Source organism: Mycteria americana, chromosome 2, assembly GCF_035582795.1.
Source record: "Mycteria americana isolate JAX WOST 10 ecotype Jacksonville Zoo and Gardens chromosome 2, USCA_MyAme_1.0, whole genome shotgun sequence".
Taxonomy (NCBI): Eukaryota; Metazoa; Chordata; class Aves; order Ciconiiformes; family Ciconiidae; genus Mycteria; species Mycteria americana.
This window is the reverse complement of record NC_134366.1, coordinates 162,678,857-162,696,332: the sequence shown is the minus strand read 5'-3', so window position 1 is coordinate 162,696,332 and position 17,476 is coordinate 162,678,857. Positions and strand designations below refer to the sequence as shown.

Sequence of the window (17,476 nt, the reverse complement as noted above, 5' to 3'; positions counted from 1 at the left end):
TTTCATCTCAAAATAATCATGCCATTATAACGTCATTGAAAAACAGTTCAAATAATGAATTACAAAACTATGCAAAGACTGAACTATTCATTTATCTTTGTGTACTGATTTTGCTCTTAGTTTTTAATCATTTGTCCGTAATAATAAATACTTGACTGACAAATCAGTTTCTGCATAGCATTAAGGAATTTACTTTCAAACTCAGTTTTAGGTGCAGAATCAAACTTTCATTGTCAATAAAGCTGCAGCAGTATGTTAATGATAATGTACATTAAGGCTGGGTCTGAATGAGCAAGTGTTTGTATATGATTGGTTACAATGAAAGCCATAACCTTACATTCATCCTACAACTATCCTATGACTGATCGCACCTGGCAGCGTGTAGATGAAGAGCACCAGGAAGACAATGAGAATAAGCAGAATGATGCCGATGATGATGTACTTCTTGTAATTTCTCCAGATCAGGTGATACAAACACTTGAAAGGATTTACAAACCAAGAGAAGGATGTGTCTGGTCGGCTAAAGGGGAAGAAAGAAAAAGAGAAAAACTTTTGTAAAGGCAGATCCAGCTATTTCCAAAGCTACCCCACTGCAAAATATATATTTGAGTCTAAAAAGGACCTTTAACTCCTGGGAACCCACTAAGGAGTTTAGAGGGAACATCCATGAATTTCACATACTATTGGGTCACTCTTCTTCCATCTGTCCCTGAGCCCAAGCTCCACACACCACTCGGAATGAAATTCCAGTTCACACTTTATAACTACTCCAATTTCAGGCAAGATATGGGGTTCAAAATTACAGACAAGATCGTGATAAATCCTAAAGAAGAAATGCAGGCATCTTGAACTTGAGTACAAAAGCTTTCTAATCATTGCAAGGAATTTAGCATTGCAAAAGGAGTAATGAGCCACTACAAAAAATTTGATTGCTCAGTGATAGTCACGGTACCATAACAGGCAGAGCCAGCTCAGGCCTGGCATACGGCCCAAAATGGCATATTTTCAGAAGGAAATTTAAAACAGGCCTCCTGAAAACAGGAGATGAGATGAAACCCAAAATCTAGATAGTTGGCCTGGGTACATAAATAAAAGCCACCTTTTTCTGGTGGAGAATGTCTGCACTCCACAATCCTAAAATGTTCCAAACGTTGCCCATGATGTATTCTCCATAACCAGGAGTTTCTTCACACTGTACAGCAAAGCTGGCTGCATACAGAGAGGAAAACAATGTTCTCCTTAGGAAAAATGTTGGTGTAGTCTCTCCTCTGGCATGCCACCCAGCTTGGGAGGCCACTATGCCTCTGACTTCAACAGCCCTACCCCTGCACTGAGCCAAGGCAACATCTGTCAGCTTTGCATGACGGGACGACCTGGAGAGTCCGGTGGTGTAGAGCAACATTAACACCTGCAAAACTGGGTGCAGGTTGTCTTTCTTATCCAATATCACTGTAACTGTGCAGATGGCGCAGCAGTAAGGGGAATGAAATTAAGACTGAGGGTCACAAAAAGCAACGGCCGTGTCTCACTCCAGAAAGCTGTTTAAGGAATTTAAGCAATGTCTTAGTCATCTGGAGAATTCAGCATTCAGCATGTGGAAGTGAATGCCAATGTGACAGAAAGTCTGTAAATCTAAAAGGCCAACTGAATATCTTTTAATTAAAGACTGTGTTTTATACTGAGATAGAAATGACTCAGAAATAAATCAACAAATAAGCCCTCCAGGTTAAAAGGGATTATTAAAAAATGGATACTCTAAAGAGTAAAACTTACTGAATCACAGACTTCAGTAACAAAACCATTAGTCTGCATGTTCCAGCTACTTAAGGGCTTTTCATAACCTTTAAAGACAGGGAAAAAAAGCCAGGCTGTTGCTTGTTTAATTTGTTTTCTTTGCAACATAGGCAATAGAATTTGGTACCACTTATAGCAGAATATTTGTTATAATAGAGTGCATCCGGAAAAGCATCCTGTCTTGATCGGCAGAGATGAAGAGACGGCTAACCTCATGGTGCTTTGGCCAGCAGGAAATTACACTCACTGCACCTTATTTCTCATTTGCATGTTTCTCTTTAGTTCCCAGACATTTAATCTTTGTCCACCTTTGTTCTGGTACATTAAAGAGTCTGCTACTGTCTAGTAGCTCCTAGAAGATAATTTTGGTTTTGAAATTATTTTGTTTCTGAATTTCAGAACTTAATTACACAAAACAATCTGAAAATTTCTCTGCTTCTCTGTGTGAGCCTACATGATTAGCAAAAAAAAAGTGAACCTACAGTACTGGCATAGAGATATTGAGGCCCTGACACAAAGCTCCTTGAGATGCACTTCTTCCTGAAGAGAACTCTTTTGAAGTGCAGAAACAGTTATCTGCTATCTCTCAGTTGATTTTGACTACTCTGCATGTATGAATCACATATTCCATCACTCGGGGGCACTGAGCTGGTAAACTTTAATACCAGCTTTATGGAATCGAGGCATGCAATGTCTTCAGCTATGAGTTTATTTTCTTTCCAGTAAGTGAGTGTCTAGCTAAAATAGTATTTACTATCCACATGCTGATATTGCTTTAGTAACCTTGGGGTTTATTTTGCCTAACTTTAAAACTTAGATGCCCAGCCTGGTCAGTGGTGCAGGCTGTCTGCATGTCGAGAGGAAGGACCTTCTGGAGGACAATTCATCTCTTTTTCCCAGCTCCCATCTTAAGATATATGTGTTAGGTAAATGGGATGACTCGCCCACCTGTACATGAGTGCTACAAAAGAAGCCTGAATGGCTTGCTTCTGGGATGGGTAATGTCAAGTGAGACTAGCCCCACCGTAATTTTAATTGAATTGAGGCGTACATCTCAAGAGTAGAACTGGGCTGAGCCACTGTGTTGGCTGTGTATTTCATCATAAAAACCTAGATGTGGAGCCTCTCTGATTACTCAGTGCAAGATCTGGAGGAAGACACTGGTTTTGTGGCTTCTGGGACAAAACGCCTCCAGGCTGGCTGTGCAGCAGAGAAGGGGCCACCAGGCTAGTGACAACCTTTTGGCCCAAGAGCACATTTGTGGATACAATGCCCCTGAGGTGAAAACACAGGGAGCCCCAGGCTGCCTGGGGTGCATGGGTTGGGCCTGAAAAAATGAGAGGAAAATGAGAGGGTATCTTTGTGCATCCTGTTGACAACCTTATGGACATGTAATCTTTCTATTACACACCACACTGCCTCTTAAAACTGCCTAGGCTGATTGCTTCCCACCAGACATATTTCAGAGCTATCCCAGTCCTCTTTTCTCTGTAAGACAGTGCTTTAGTTTCCATTACTGGGAATCTTTCAGACAGGCATCTGTCAGGCGTAGATCATCCTGCCTTTGGTTAAAGATGTTGGGTGAAATGATTGATTAAAGTCTTTCCAAGGCTAATTTTCAACAAGTCTCTGATACCTCTAATTTTCAGACTAAATTTATACCCATTGTAAGGGTATTGGCAATTCCACCTTTATGCTGTTTTCTCCTTTTTCATGTTTATCCTGAGATATATCTCAAACCAAAAAAAATTAAACAGAATGTGCAATGATTACAATTATGATTAGCAATTGATTTTTAGAAGCTTTGGTAGCAGGAAATATAACATCGATTTCTCTTTTTTCTTTTAATCTAGCTCCTTACTTTAGTAGAACAAAGTACTTGAGCCAAAATAGATTAGAATTACATTTTTTCTGAATGCAAAAATCTCAGCTGATAATATTTTTTAAATGTGACAGATACTGAAAGATAAAAAGCTCCTTCTAGATCATCTGCCTTTGTTAAACCACTTAAAATGTCCTCATTAAAAAGTCTTATGATGAAAAATAAGCATCTTCATTCTTTGATTACGAAGCACAAAAAAATTAGAGATAGATTTTGTTAAAGTCGTATCATTCCTGTATGACCTGATTTTCATATTTTATGTGCCTTTATCTGCAAGTGATTAATTTATGCAAAAATAACTAGATGTATGCAGAGGTCAGTTTTCCATGGATATGTAGCAACTAAGACACCTTTAAATGTGTGCAGATAATTCTTAGAATCATAGAATCACAGAATCCCAGAATCATTTGGGTTGGAAAAGACCTTTAAGATCATCGACTCCAACCATTAACCTAACACTGCCAAGTCCACCACTATACCATGTCCCTAAGCACCACATCTACACGTCCTTTAAATACCTCCAGGGATGGTGACTCAACCACTTCCCTGGGCAGCCTGTTCCAATGCTTGACAACTCTTTCAGTTGAAGACATTTTTCCTAATATTCAAAATTCTTGTTTCCTAATACTCTGTCTCCTAATGGTCATATTAAAAAAAACTGGACAGAGGAAATATTTCATACAGTCATTTTAAAGCATTTAAACATTAATGGCTTATGGTTATCTAATGGCTTATAGTTATCCTCTTAATATAATAAATATCATCCATATCATGCATAAGTTATGATGGTTTAAGAGGTTATCACGTGCCAGGACAGCTATGGAATGAGCCCACATGTGAACCATAGTGGAGGACAAATGGGCAGATTTATTTCAGCTTCCAGAGGAAGGCATTTCAGGTAACCTGGAAGGTGCTGTCAGCTATGAGTGCCAGCAACCAGCCCCGTCGTGAGGGGGCCCAGTGATGCACAAGTTGACCAAATGGCTTGCTCAAGGTTACAGCAGGAAAGAGGAGAAAAGCCAGGAGAGGAGCAAGGAGACCTGCTCTTCCCATCTCCTGCTGAATGCCCCAGCTTGTTTAATGCGTATGCTGTTACTCACTTGGGTTTTTCCAAGGCCTCAGGCTCCTTTCGAGCTTTGCCTACTGGATTCTTCTCAGCTTCTTCTGCTGTGACTAAGTGAAACTCAGCTTCCACTTTGCCCTGGATCAGAGACATGAGAGAGATGATATGTAAGCATCCAGTCCTGGGTTATTATAATTAAACACAGCAGGATTCAGCTTGTGGAGAAATTATGAAACCAGCTGAGGGTGAAGGAGTTTGATTAAAGAAAATAAAATAAAGTATTTGCAGATAAAAAGAAAGCACAAAGGAAAACCCAAGCACCAAATTCCTGACTTATGCTCAAGGACTATGAGGAAAGAGAGGTAGTATATTTTCTTCCAGACCCATAAATATCTTTTCTGCTTCCTAAATTACAATATAATTCATCGGAGCAGACCTGTCTTCTATCTAGCACGTGTCCCGGCAGAGCTGAACAGCTGAGCTGGAAGCTGTGCTGCTGGTTTGGACAAGGTGCAGTCCATCAATGGGGGGAAATTCAGCCAGTCACAATTGCTGGAGCAGTTGAGGTGCAGGGTCTCAGCTTGCAAAAGGAAGATGGCTAGAAATTGGATCTGTGTGCAGAAAATGTCATGTAGCCCTAGAGCTCTGTTCAGACTAAAAGAATAAGGGTCTGGTAGGTGGATTTAGAGTCAATTTTCTTCATGGATGGACAGAAGATGATACTCAGAGCTGTGAAAAAAGGACAACTTTGTTCAGCACCAACTTACTGATAATTTCTAGAATTCAGAAAATTTATAATGGAACATAACTGCTGGTTTACTGCTTGTTTTCATTGTCACAAGCCACTAAAGTTTGTTGAGTGACCAATAAAATATTAGCACTTATAAAAGATCATGTCTGCTACACCTTGCAGTAGAAATATGTAATCCGAGTTATTTGGACTCTTAGTATCAACTGTAACTTCTGCTATAGAAGTTAGAGCTTCCTAAATATGGGTTCAATATTTGGTTTTCCCTTGTACTCACAGCAACAAATCTGTTGATAATTCTGTCTGTGTTATGCTACAGAGACATTCTCTGTTTTCCCTGTTCATCCAGGTATGTTCTTCAGTACTACCTCCACTATAGATTTAATTGGGCCAAAGGGAAAAAAAATGAAGATTTCAGAGATTTAAAGATTCCAGTAACAATTAAGAGTGGGTAAATCAATTCAGCTTCACAAAATCTGGATGAAATTGCTTTTCATGTATTTCTTATTTTCCTACCCCATACCTTTGTGGATATCAAAAATTGAAGTGTTAATCTATGTCCAGTGGCTGAGATTCAGCACAGAACTGGACTGAAAGAAGGATGCAGATAAAAGGGATCAGTGTGGAAGACAAGGGGATCGAGAGATGAAAGTGGACTGGGAGAAAGTGAATCAATTGTACAAGAGTTGAGGAAATGGAGGTAAAGCAGGGATTTGCAAGTGGAGTCTGTCCGCTAAACCCATGGAAAGTACACAGTCACCTTCAATCTGAAGAAGGCAATGAACTTGAAGATGGCAATTTTTATTAAAGCATTCTTCTTGCTGGAAGGGACAGAAATATGAAGGAAGGGTGAGGTTTAGGAAAACCCTTGGAGATTCTATGAAAGTCTAGAGAGGGAGGGAGATCCCCTAAAAAAGGGGCAAAGCAGGTGAATTTGTAGAGGGCTATACTACAGGAAGGTAGCTTGTAGCCCTTGGTCTGTGTCCTCACAGGGATCTGGATGGACCTAAAAAGACTCCAACCACACTAATCCCAGAACTGGGCTGCAGGGATGCCCAGGTTTGGGTCCAAGCTCCCAAAGTGCTCTGTGGCCATGTGAGCACATCAGCTTGTGTTTTCCTTTACTAGCTTACTCTGCTTCATGCTCTGTTTCATGTAGACATGCCCCAAAGGCCATGTGCAGAGTTAACTATTGGGATGTACTTCATGCCTAGATACATGCACTCCACCTAGGAAACAGGGGAGCAGAGCTGTCTTTCATTTACACTGAGGATGTCTATACTGCTGTAATAGTACAAAGGAGCCTTAAAGATGGGGAAACTGGAGAAGTGTTAAACACTGAGAATTTCAGTGTAGCTCCAGATTATACACAGAAAGCACTGCAACATTATGAAGAGAAGCTGCAGCAGAAAACTCTGAGATAAATAGCTAGGTACACACTGAGTGAGATTTACACCCTGCTGCAAGTCTTGTTATGCTAGAAGCTTCAGGTAAATGAAAATTTGTGTGGCAGCATTTATATTCTTCTTAGGATGATACTTCTAACATAACAAGTCTTGTAGAGTTTGGGGGAAGCTGTCATTGTCCTTTGCATTCCTTTATACCAATTGTATCCTGCCACCAAACCAAAAAAATATAGGCTTAGTGAGCACAATTCAACAGGAAGAGGAGACTGTGCTCTTCTCAAGATGTGTCACTAGCAAGGAGAATAATGGTAGACTCCAAAATCAGTTCCTTCGCCCTGGTTGAAGTGAGAAATAAATAGAAAAGAAACAAATAAGCAGGTGAGATTCCTCCCAGGATTTCCTCAGCTGACATAAAGTTGGCTGGAAACACCTGATTTTCCACCCTAACCCATACAGTGTGCTGGGAGACAAACAGTGGAAGAAAGCAAAGAAAAAGTACAAAGTGCTTTGGTTGCTTGGGATTATCTGAACCAAATCTGTGGGGGACCACTGAAGCATTTGGAGGAGTCCTATGCATTGCCAGTGGTGGTTGTTCTTCAGATGCCATATCCAAAATTAACATCTGTCTGTCTCAGGATCGCAGCAGAGCATATCAGCCCCAGAGAAAAGCTGTTCATCTGTAGTGAGCTGCCTACCGTGAGCTCCCCAGCCTTGATGAAGGGCCACCAGCCTCTAATGCGCTTATGCTGAAATATGGAGATCTTGTTTTCTTTACTTGCTGCCACAACCATGCCTAGGTCACAGCTCTTGGCTGCCTTTGCTGCTCGAGGGAACCCATTCAGGTTCAATTCAAGAGTGCCTGGAGGGAGAAGTAATGTGAAAACACTCAGAGACCAAACAGATATGAATGCATTCAAACAGCAGCTTCCAGGTAAGATACATGGAGCACTGCAGCACCTTGGGCCCAAGCTTCGTAGCCGGGGATCTCTCTGTCCCATAAGCCATTCATTTATATTGCCCTGGCATCGTCTCATCTGAGTTCCTAATTGTTCCCTCTCCAAGAAATGTGTAAGTTTGCAATGTGGTACGTTAGAGAAAGAAAAGCAAAAGTTGAGTCTCAAACACCTCTTTGTACATACCTCTATAAAATACAGGTCTGGCAAGACCTCAGGTGAAGTTCAGACAGATCCATTGTATACTTACCCAAGAAATCATCTGAAGAGAGTCTTTCAAAGTCCCACACCTGAAGCACCAGTTCAGCAGGTATTTTGCGCTCTGTCTTTTCCAAGGAAAATATGTTTTCTCTTTTACTAACCACCATTTGTTTCTCTGCTGGGAGATAGTAGAACGGGAACACAAAGCGCCAGTTGAAGTTTCCCTCTCCTGTCAAGGAGTTATAATGTACATCTGTCTCCTGCTTGTCCTCTTCCAGGCCCTTTATCCACCTATGGCAAGCACATAGTGGAATACAGTGCTGTCACTGGGGGAGCTGGAGTTGTGGTTGTTGTTATTCAGTTACAAGCATGATAATTTACTAATTCTTCCCTCACCAGTACGAGGTAACACACCATTCAGGACTGCAACACACAGTGACAGCTCTGGCTCAGGAATCTCAGCTACCTCCAAGCCATGGCACAGGCTGCAGCAGTGGCCAGCGATGATCAAAGTTGGAGAGTGAGAATGTGATTTTTATTTAGATCAGACCCCAAAATAGCAGTTGGCCATTTACTATTGGCCAAGATGTCTGTCTTGTTTGGGACCGGCAAAGACAGCATCATTCATTTATCCACTACTAATCACCTTATATTCATGTTGTGCCACACTAATAGTCTGTGTCAATGTCCCAAGACTGATTTAAGTGCCCAGTATTAGAGTCTAAACTGTTTGCAGTTGTGGTTTGGGGGGTATAAATATGCCATAAATAAATAAACCAGTCTCCCTGTTTTTTCTTGTGACTTCCTCTTGGTTTCTGCTACAGTGTGCACAACATCTGATGTGCAATGCTATGTTACAAAAGGACGATGCTTTTCTACGCATAATCTTCTCTTCTGAAGAGCTCCACTGAGGTAATGATCCAGCTAGGTATGTTTTAGTTCTGAAGATGATTTATCACAGCTTGAGTAAAGATTAGCATTTTTGCGCTGCATCCAAAGAGTGGCTTTTCCCCTGCAAGCCCCATTATTTCAAAAAGGAATTGGGAAAAACAGTAACAATCCCAAGCACGGCACTGCTTCCAGTGCAAATCCATGCCTGGTGACAGATTCAGTGCCATGTGCACCGTTTGAATATAATCTTTGTGTCTTCATCATTAAGGCTCAGAAGCAAAAAGTTACCCACTCCTGGCTTTCCCTGTCGGACCGCTCTGGCATTGATAGTGATGTCCTCATGTTATCGCACAGCTCAGCACAAAGGCTGGCTCCCTGTTTATTTCCTCAATTTTGTGCTCTCAGAGCGACTCTTCTACTGCTCTGAACACGTTAGTTTATTGCTAAGTTGGATATATCTGTGTGAACACCAGTGATTTCAGAGTGGCTCCTCTCAGGGAACAGCAAGGGAAGGTTTGCTCAGCCAGTTGCAGCACACTGGGGGCCATATGGTTGTATTAGTGCGTGCTTCACCTACGGTAATATCACCTGCTCCAAAGGAGTGGTACCACTCCTGGTGCCCCACACAGCTTGGTCAGAGCTAATGCAAATTTCCCTGGTAAAATACATGTAGATATACCCTACACAGGAGTAAGAGCTGCCACCAGACTGCCCTATCCTTATGCTTACTTTGGATTTCTTGTTAAGTTCACATGATTTTTCAGAACCTGCAAAGTGGAAAACATCCTCCCTTCCCTGCCCTATCAGTCCCAGTGCTCCCTCCTCCCACCCTTTGCATTTGGTCATTGGCAATACTGCAATAGCCTTTTAGGGAAATTAATTATTTCATATGCCTAGCATTCTACAAATTCAGATTTTTTCCAGGACTCCACAATGACACAATTCATATTGGCATATTAATCTCACTCTCTAGTAGTGGAAACACGGCAAGAAATAGAATCATAGAATCATGGAATCATTTCGGTTGGAAAAGACCTTTAAGATCATCGAGTCCAACCATTAACCTAGCACTGCCAAGTCCACCACTAAACCATGTCCCTAAGCACCACGTCTACACATCTTTTAAATACCTCCAGGGATGGTGACTCAACCACTTCCCTGGGCAGCCTGTTCCAATGCTTGACAACCCTTTCGGTGAAGAAATTTTTCCTAATATCCAATCTAAAACTCCCCTGGTACAACTTGAGGCCATTTCCTCTCGTCCTATCACTTGTTACCTGGGAGAAGAGACTGACCCCCACCTCTCTACAACCTCCTTTCAGGTAGGTGTAGAGAGCAATAAGGTCTACCCTCAGCCTCCTTTTCTCCAGGCTAAACAACCCCGGTTCCCTCAGCCGCTCCTCATCAGACTTGTGCTCCAGACCCTTCACTGGCCTTATTGCTCTTCTTAGAATCATAGAATCACAGAATCGCTTAGGTTGGAAAAGACCACTCTCGCACCTGAGATTTCCAATACTTCCTTCTGCCACTTATGCCATCATTTCCCCCCCACCCCTCTCTGGTACTTTTATTCAAGCCCTGCTCAGAAGTGCAAAGCAGTACTCCAAAACAGGCAAGTAATTTTAAGAAGTAACCTGCTACAATCTCAGGAAAGAGCTGGTTTGAGTGTCAAGCTCCCCTTTTGCTCTCTCTCTTTTAATTTTATTTATGTGATATGGTTTACTGATTATCCCAGTAACATCTGTGAAGCTGTGACAGACGTTTTGTCTGCAGCAGGAAGGAGATGGAGAGCAGAGAGTGCCCATGCGATGTTCTCCCTAGCATGGCCATGGTCATTCACTCACACATGCTCCCACATGAGGTTAGAAAATATTTCCAACAGAAACAGCCTGTCAAACACTTGCTTTCTTGTTTCTAATGTGGTCATAATTTCCTTTTCTCTGATTATGTCAAACCTCTCTGCATCTGTGTAAGCTCTTACAGTTCAAGTTCTGTAAGCATCTGATCTCTGTTTGCTAAACTGTGGGCTTGGTTGTCTTCTTGTGCCATCTCTGCCTGAGCGGGAAGTAACGACTAGTGTCATTTTAGAGTTACTTGATTGTAAGAAGGGGAAATAAAAAAAGCAGCAGTATCCAATATAGATGAGTAATTTGGGCAGACATTTAAAGCAAAGTGCCAAGGCCACAGAAATAGCTTATCGCATATTCTCACAACATAATTTTTTTGTCTGATTTTTTAATGAAATATTATATATTCTTTTGAAGACAAGTCCTGAAGGACTTACCCTTTTACATAGATATCACTTGAATTTTGCCCCGTAAAGATATTTTCATCTTCTAGAATTACATCCTCTGTATTCCAGATTATTACCCTCAGTTCATAGCTGAAAAAGAAAAGAAAGTAGGCCTGTGTATACTCAAGCTCTGGTCAGACACTAATGTAAACCTCTATCAAATCATGCTTTTATAAAGTGAGAAATGTTGTATTTGTCCAAAACTCTTAAAATAGCATCAGTCTCAGGCCTCTTCTGTTTACAAGAGTCTAGTGATAAAGTGGGGATGGTGCCTCCTCTCAGCCCTTAGATCACGCTGTACGACAGTGGGGTCACTGCCAGCTTCGGAGAGATGGAAAATTCCTTGCTGTTCTTTTTCAATTCTTTTCACAAAAATGCTGCAGTGAAACAAGGCAAAGTTGATATGAACAACATCATCAGAGCACTCTCCAAAACAGTGAGCAGCTTGCTAATAAAATCCAGAGCTGCCTGGGAGGTGCTTTTCAGAAGAAATGCCTAAAATCTTTGTATTTGGTGCAGTCTAGTGTAGTAAAAGGGAAGAGAAGCACTGTTTAGAGATATTTTCATTTAAGCAAGTGCAATCATCTTTAGAAGCAACAGTAAAAGGAATTAAAGCTTTCCCGTCCTTTCCACTCCCTATATACAGACATTTATGGTGGTCATACAAAGCTCTAGAAGCTTGAACTGAACTACAGATGCTGCAGGTGACATAAAAAATTGATACTAAAAAATTTAGGTATGCCTTGAGTTATTGTTTGAACTGAAAAATAAAATAAAATAAAAGAACCAGGACTCTGCACTAGCTAAAGAAACTTTCATCTGCAATGCTCCATCAGCTCCTTGTTCAGTCAAAGATTGTCAACAAGAAATGTTTTCACAAACTGTTTGAAGTCTCATGGAGCCTGGAGCCTGTTTTGCTGCAGCAAATATGCATTTCTCAGCAAAATGTGTAACTCGTGTTTGCATGTTTACTTTCTTTCTCATAGTTAATGGTTTGACAATATTTTTCCCTGCTTTTGTAGTCTACAAAAATGGCAGCAACAATTTGGTTTTGTGGGTATGATTAGTTTAAATATTTTTGGATTGGAAAATGCTTGTTTTTAAGGAGCTTTATAGAAAGTTCTGCTCCGAAGAAAGTCATTGTTACTTAGACTCTTATTTTTGTCAGATATTGGTTTTTGTAAAAGGAAAGGAAAAGAAACAATTTTTTATTACATTGTTCTTGTTCAAACATAAATAATACAGGAATAGTACCTGATGCTGCTTCAGAAATAAAAATTTTAGGAAATGCCTTGCTAAAATATTGGAATAAAGCTGATACAGGATGGGCTGAGAACTCTTGTTGCTCATTTTTGTGTTTCATTTACAAACATTCGATTAGCTTTAGTGTTGCATATAAAGTAGCATAGGTGTGAAATTTGAGAGGTTATTCCAAATGTATCTCTTCTATTTGTTGCTGCTTTATGCATTTCTTGATCTTATCTTTGAATGAAGTGCCGGAAATCCAATAGGTGTAATACTATTGCATCAGATTAAAGATCTCAAGCAGGGTCAAGTAAGTTATCTAGCTGAAAGAGGTAGTGAAACCAGAATTACTTCTTTCAGCTCAAAAAGTGGATGATAACATCAGAATTATTAAGGGACTCTTGCCTCTAGCCACCTGCAATCTCTGTATGAAAAAGGGATATCTTTCTAAAAGACGTGTGATAGCCCTCGACGAAAAAATCACCAACAGTTCTTTGAGTTGTTTAATGGAGGAGACCAAACTAGATGCTCTGTTTTGACTTGAAGTCATGTGAACCGACGAAAACTTTTCTCAGGGTCACAGAAGTTTGTTGTGATAGTTCTTTTTATAGTTCTTTCCAGACACATAAGAAAGACTCAGTCTTTGAAGACCTATGCTACTGTGCTGGGAGGAAAGCATAGAGTATTACCCTTTGGGTTTTCTTGGTGAAATGTCCACTGGGGGTCCTGGCAGAGGCATATGTTTAGGAAACATGTCGACCCACATCTGTACACGACCCTTGAAAACGAAGAGATAAACATGTCTGTAACCCTATTTTAAAGAGACTTTAAAAGGCTTTAAACATAGTTCTGACATCCAAAACCACCACTTCCTCTATAAGCACCAACCAGTTCACTATCCTGTAACTACGATTTCACCTATAAACTTACTATACAATGTATTTTTTTCATACACATATTCTATCAATCTCTCAGGAATTTGGTGAAGTAGGAACTGAGCTCAAACATTGACAACTTCAAGGCAAAATCCATATAAAAATGGTACGTGATGAAAGGAAAAAAAAGAACCAAAGCCCAAATACAAGCAGAGTTTGTGTTAACTTAATAAACTAAAGCATTTAAAAGAATTAAAATATACAGTCACACCTTGTGTGATTACTGTGTATTTAGGTAACTGGCTGTATACACACACGTGTGACAATTTCCAGGTTGATACGCTACAAAGTCTAGTGTGTGGTACAACATTTAGATGCTGTCTCTGTAAGTTTGCAGGTACAAACAGAAACCACAGTAACTGGAGGAAAGGAAAACTGCTCCTGGGTCTACCATCACCACCACCTCTGAGATGTTCTACCTGTTCCATGCCTGGCTTATCCTTATGGTAGAGAGGCCGAGTCTCAATGTGCTCTGGGACCAGTTTGTATCCAGCGCCAGGGATTTCTTCCCAAGCATGTAAAACCTTTAAGGAGAGATGTTCATACGATTCAACTGGCTCCTCTATAGGAAAGAGTAAAACAAAAAGAACAAAGAGAGCTGAGTTATAATGTTGAACCCCTTGGTAATATGTTCCATTAATTATTAAATATGGTCATTAAAAATCTGCTTGGGTTAAAAGGAAGGTTTTATGTATCTCAGCTAAGTAAAGAAGGATCTTGAAATGCATTTCATTCTTGTAAATAGGGGTACGCACCAGGGTAATTAGAAGATTAGCACGTAGGCAGTAGTTTATCTATAAAACACAGCGAATCATTTAACTATTACAGCAGCATTTTCTAACAGGAAGATGGAAGAAACATGTGAACTACTCTTTTTACAGAAAATTGCAAATATGAAGCTTTTGTACGGTTCATGAAAGACAAGGAGACTTGGATGTTGACAGAGCTGACAGTAAATAGGCACTAGGAGTTATATCTACGCCTCATTTTGCCTTGTAATGGCAACAGCAATGACTTTCCTAGAGAAGTGAATCACACTTCAAAGGAAGAGGGTTGAAGTCCATGGGCAAGAGCATGTCACCTCCTGACCAGCTCAGCTTGGCCACTGGAGGAAGGGAGACCCCACAGAATGTCACCTCAAGGAAGGACCAGTGCTAATATTGAAAGTAGGGTGGATATTGGAAAGCAGAGAAAGCCTTTTGAGCTGTTGAGCTTGTCTTTCCTCCCTTTTTGTGTGGGCTCCACACAAAAGGAACCCAGGCTTTTGAAGAGGCATGTCTCCTAGATTAGGGAAGGAGTACCCAAGTGAGAAGAAAATTAAGACTTCTTTCTGTCAGCAAACAGTTATCACTTTTCCTGCAGTGTGCTATCTCTGAGTTGCTGGCAGGAGACAAAATGTTTGTTTGGGATTTAAACAGTAGGTATTAAACCTTTCCTAATGGCTCAGAGAGAGAGGAAGGATGACCCTGTGCTTATGAGTCCTAGTTCCCTCTTGTGCACCGACATGTGTTTGAGATGTGATGTATTTCATCTAATTTTAGCCAACTAAAAGCAAGGTCTTTAGCCTGAGCTACTCAGTCAGGCAGCCTCAATAGCAAGGAGAGATTGTCCCATGATAACCCATATCCTCTCTCAGGGACCTTTCTAAAGATTGTTTTCACCCTCTGAAGTTGCTTTTTTCTTCCCATTGGCTACAGGTAGTCCTAGACTACCTGGGAGTAGTGGTCAGGCACTTGGACTAGATGATTGTTGTAGGTCCCTTTCAACTGAACTATTCTATTCTATTCTATTCTATTCTATTCTATTCTATTCTATTCTATTCTATTCTAAACTTCTATGCTCCTAGAGCAAAGTTAAATTATTCTTTCCCTTGCAATTTAAAGCTGGATGTAAGGCCCACAAGTATAATTTTCTCCACCTGTAAAGTGGAAATGGTACTGTTCCCCTTTTCAGTACTCCTCTATAGGTCAAATCTGTGGTCTTTGTTAGTTTTATAGACCCAAATGATGACCAGCACAGGAACCCAGCAGGAAATAAGGACCCAGATGTACTTGTCAGAACAGCAGTCTGGATAAGGATCATGCAGGGATCCTGTCCCATGATCCTGTTCCATAGGCAGGGACATCTTTCACTGATAGCTCTGTCCCACTCCATCCCTATGTGATATGGACACTCAACTTCCTGGTAGCTTTGCCCTCTTTTTAACCTGGGAGCTCTGAAAGCAAGTTCTGTCCTGCCCTCTGGATTCATGGACCCCACAGATACCTGGATTTACACAGCACTGTGTTAGTGCTTCAGAAGAGCAGTCAGAGTGGTAATAATCAAGAGGAGGAAGAAAACAACAGAGAGGAAAGCCATGTAGGTAAGGTAGGACTGGCAAGTAAGTGGCCTGGAACCTAACTGTGCTCAAACAGAGCACTTGTCTTACCTTGAGTAACTCACTTCACATCTGTATTTCCCTTCTCCCGTCTTCTCACTTCTTGGGTCTGTCTACACTAGTGTTTTAATTTAGACAGGGAATTAATTTTTGGTTTGTATGTTTTGATTTGCAGTGTGGCATGATCTCAGAGCATGCAAGCTGCACTCCTTTCAGATGAAACTAAGCCAGAATACATGTTCCAAGAGGGTCCCCTGCACTCCCACCAATCCTGGGCATCCCATCCTTGGGATCAGGCAGGAGCTAGTCCAAAATATCCCCCAACACCTACCACGGGGATGTCAGGTCATCAGCAATAACTGTCTCACCCTACAGATTCTCTGTGATTAAGCTACAGCAATAGCTAATAAAGACACAGCCTTCATCACCACAGTTATATAAGTATTTCAAAGCAGAGACAGGTTCCAGTAGTCTGACTTTGAAGTGCACAGCACAACGGGGCCCCAGCTACAGCTCGGGCAGGCTCTTGGTACTGCTACAATGCAGCTGAAGAATGTGAACTACTTCATTACCATTCTCATCTTCTGTGAAGATTGTCTGTCCCTTAAAGACTTTTGTTCCTACTTGTATCTCCCCTGGCCGCATGAAGGGTCCACTTATTCTGTAGTCCTTACACAGCTTAGTGAGGATCTCACTTGGCTTGGTTGCATCTCGCCACGCATTATACCCTTCTCTGCAAGGAAGAAACAAAGAGTGAAGAGAAATGGGTGAGGTTTTCCTTCAGCAAACTGCACCGGCAAATCAGGACTTCCCATGCAGAGATTTGCTTCGTGGTCAGTGGCCCTGACATCTGCTCAGCCAAACTTTTCCTTTGAATCATCCAGCACTACTTCTTTACTTGAGACACCCCCTTTGTCTGCTCAGGTCCTGGGGCCAACCACTCTTTTCTCTTAAAACACAGGAGAAATTGAGGCAGCCTTACCCACAGCTTAGATAAAGTAGCCTTACCTAAAGGATTCAAGTTCTATCTAAAGGATTCAAGTCTACATCTTCTACCTCCATTTAAGGAGAAGTGTTCTGCGGCTCCCACATGGAGAGGAGAAGCACAGATTATCTGGGACCTGGAACAAGCACATAAAGAAATGCCTCCCACTGGAGACTGAGCTGGCAAGGGAAGTCTTGGGGTTTGGTCTGTGCTCCTGGATTGCTTTTTTACATTGTCCACCCTTTGTTTGTAGGTAAAACGTAGAAACAATCATAGGAGAAGAACCCCAAACCCACATGTCCCAGGTTAGTGCCCCACCCCAGGGCAATGGAGTTATTTTAGTTTGACTTTCTCTGCGTTAATTAATCTTTGTGCACAATGTCCTTGAGAGTGCAGCCATATGATGGTGACCAGGAGCTCAACACCACTGCCCTGCAACTCACCTCTGTTACAGAGGCCATGCCAGCAGCCCTGCTCTGCTCCCGCTCCCCCCAGTGCCACGCCAGTCCCACCTGCCTTGCTGCAATCACTCCAGTTGCAGCTGAATAATGGAGAGCAGAGTAGAGCCCTGTCATAACTTCTCTGACAGATTTTTTTCCATTTGCCTTTTATGCCTGTCCAAAGGCAGTTTATCAAGCAGGTATGTTATACATAGGCTGTTTACTATCTAAAATACTTGGAGAACAGTATTGTTAATTTTAAA

The 17,476-nt window shown here is 41.3% G+C and overlaps 1 protein-coding gene across 1 annotated transcript in view; it reads right to left on the bottom strand.

The window, feature by feature from the left end:
• Window positions 1-339: 339 nt before the first annotated feature.
• The window catches only part of FER1L6 (fer-1 like family member 6), a 136,233-nt gene continuing 119,096 nt past the window's right edge, over window positions 340-17,476 (bottom strand). The window contains exons 34-41 of the mRNA XM_075495478.1: window positions 16,361-16,521; window positions 13,831-13,973; window positions 13,166-13,254; window positions 11,223-11,321; window positions 8,097-8,338; window positions 7,589-7,752; window positions 4,777-4,877; window positions 340-520 (exon numbers count right to left, since the gene is read on the bottom strand). Of these exons, the coding sequence (XP_075351593.1) occupies window positions 340-520; window positions 4,777-4,877; window positions 7,589-7,752; window positions 8,097-8,338; window positions 11,223-11,321; window positions 13,166-13,254; window positions 13,831-13,973; window positions 16,361-16,521 (1,180 nt within the window). The remainder of the gene's footprint in view (window positions 521-4,776; window positions 4,878-7,588; window positions 7,753-8,096; window positions 8,339-11,222; window positions 11,322-13,165; window positions 13,255-13,830; window positions 13,974-16,360; window positions 16,522-17,476) is intronic.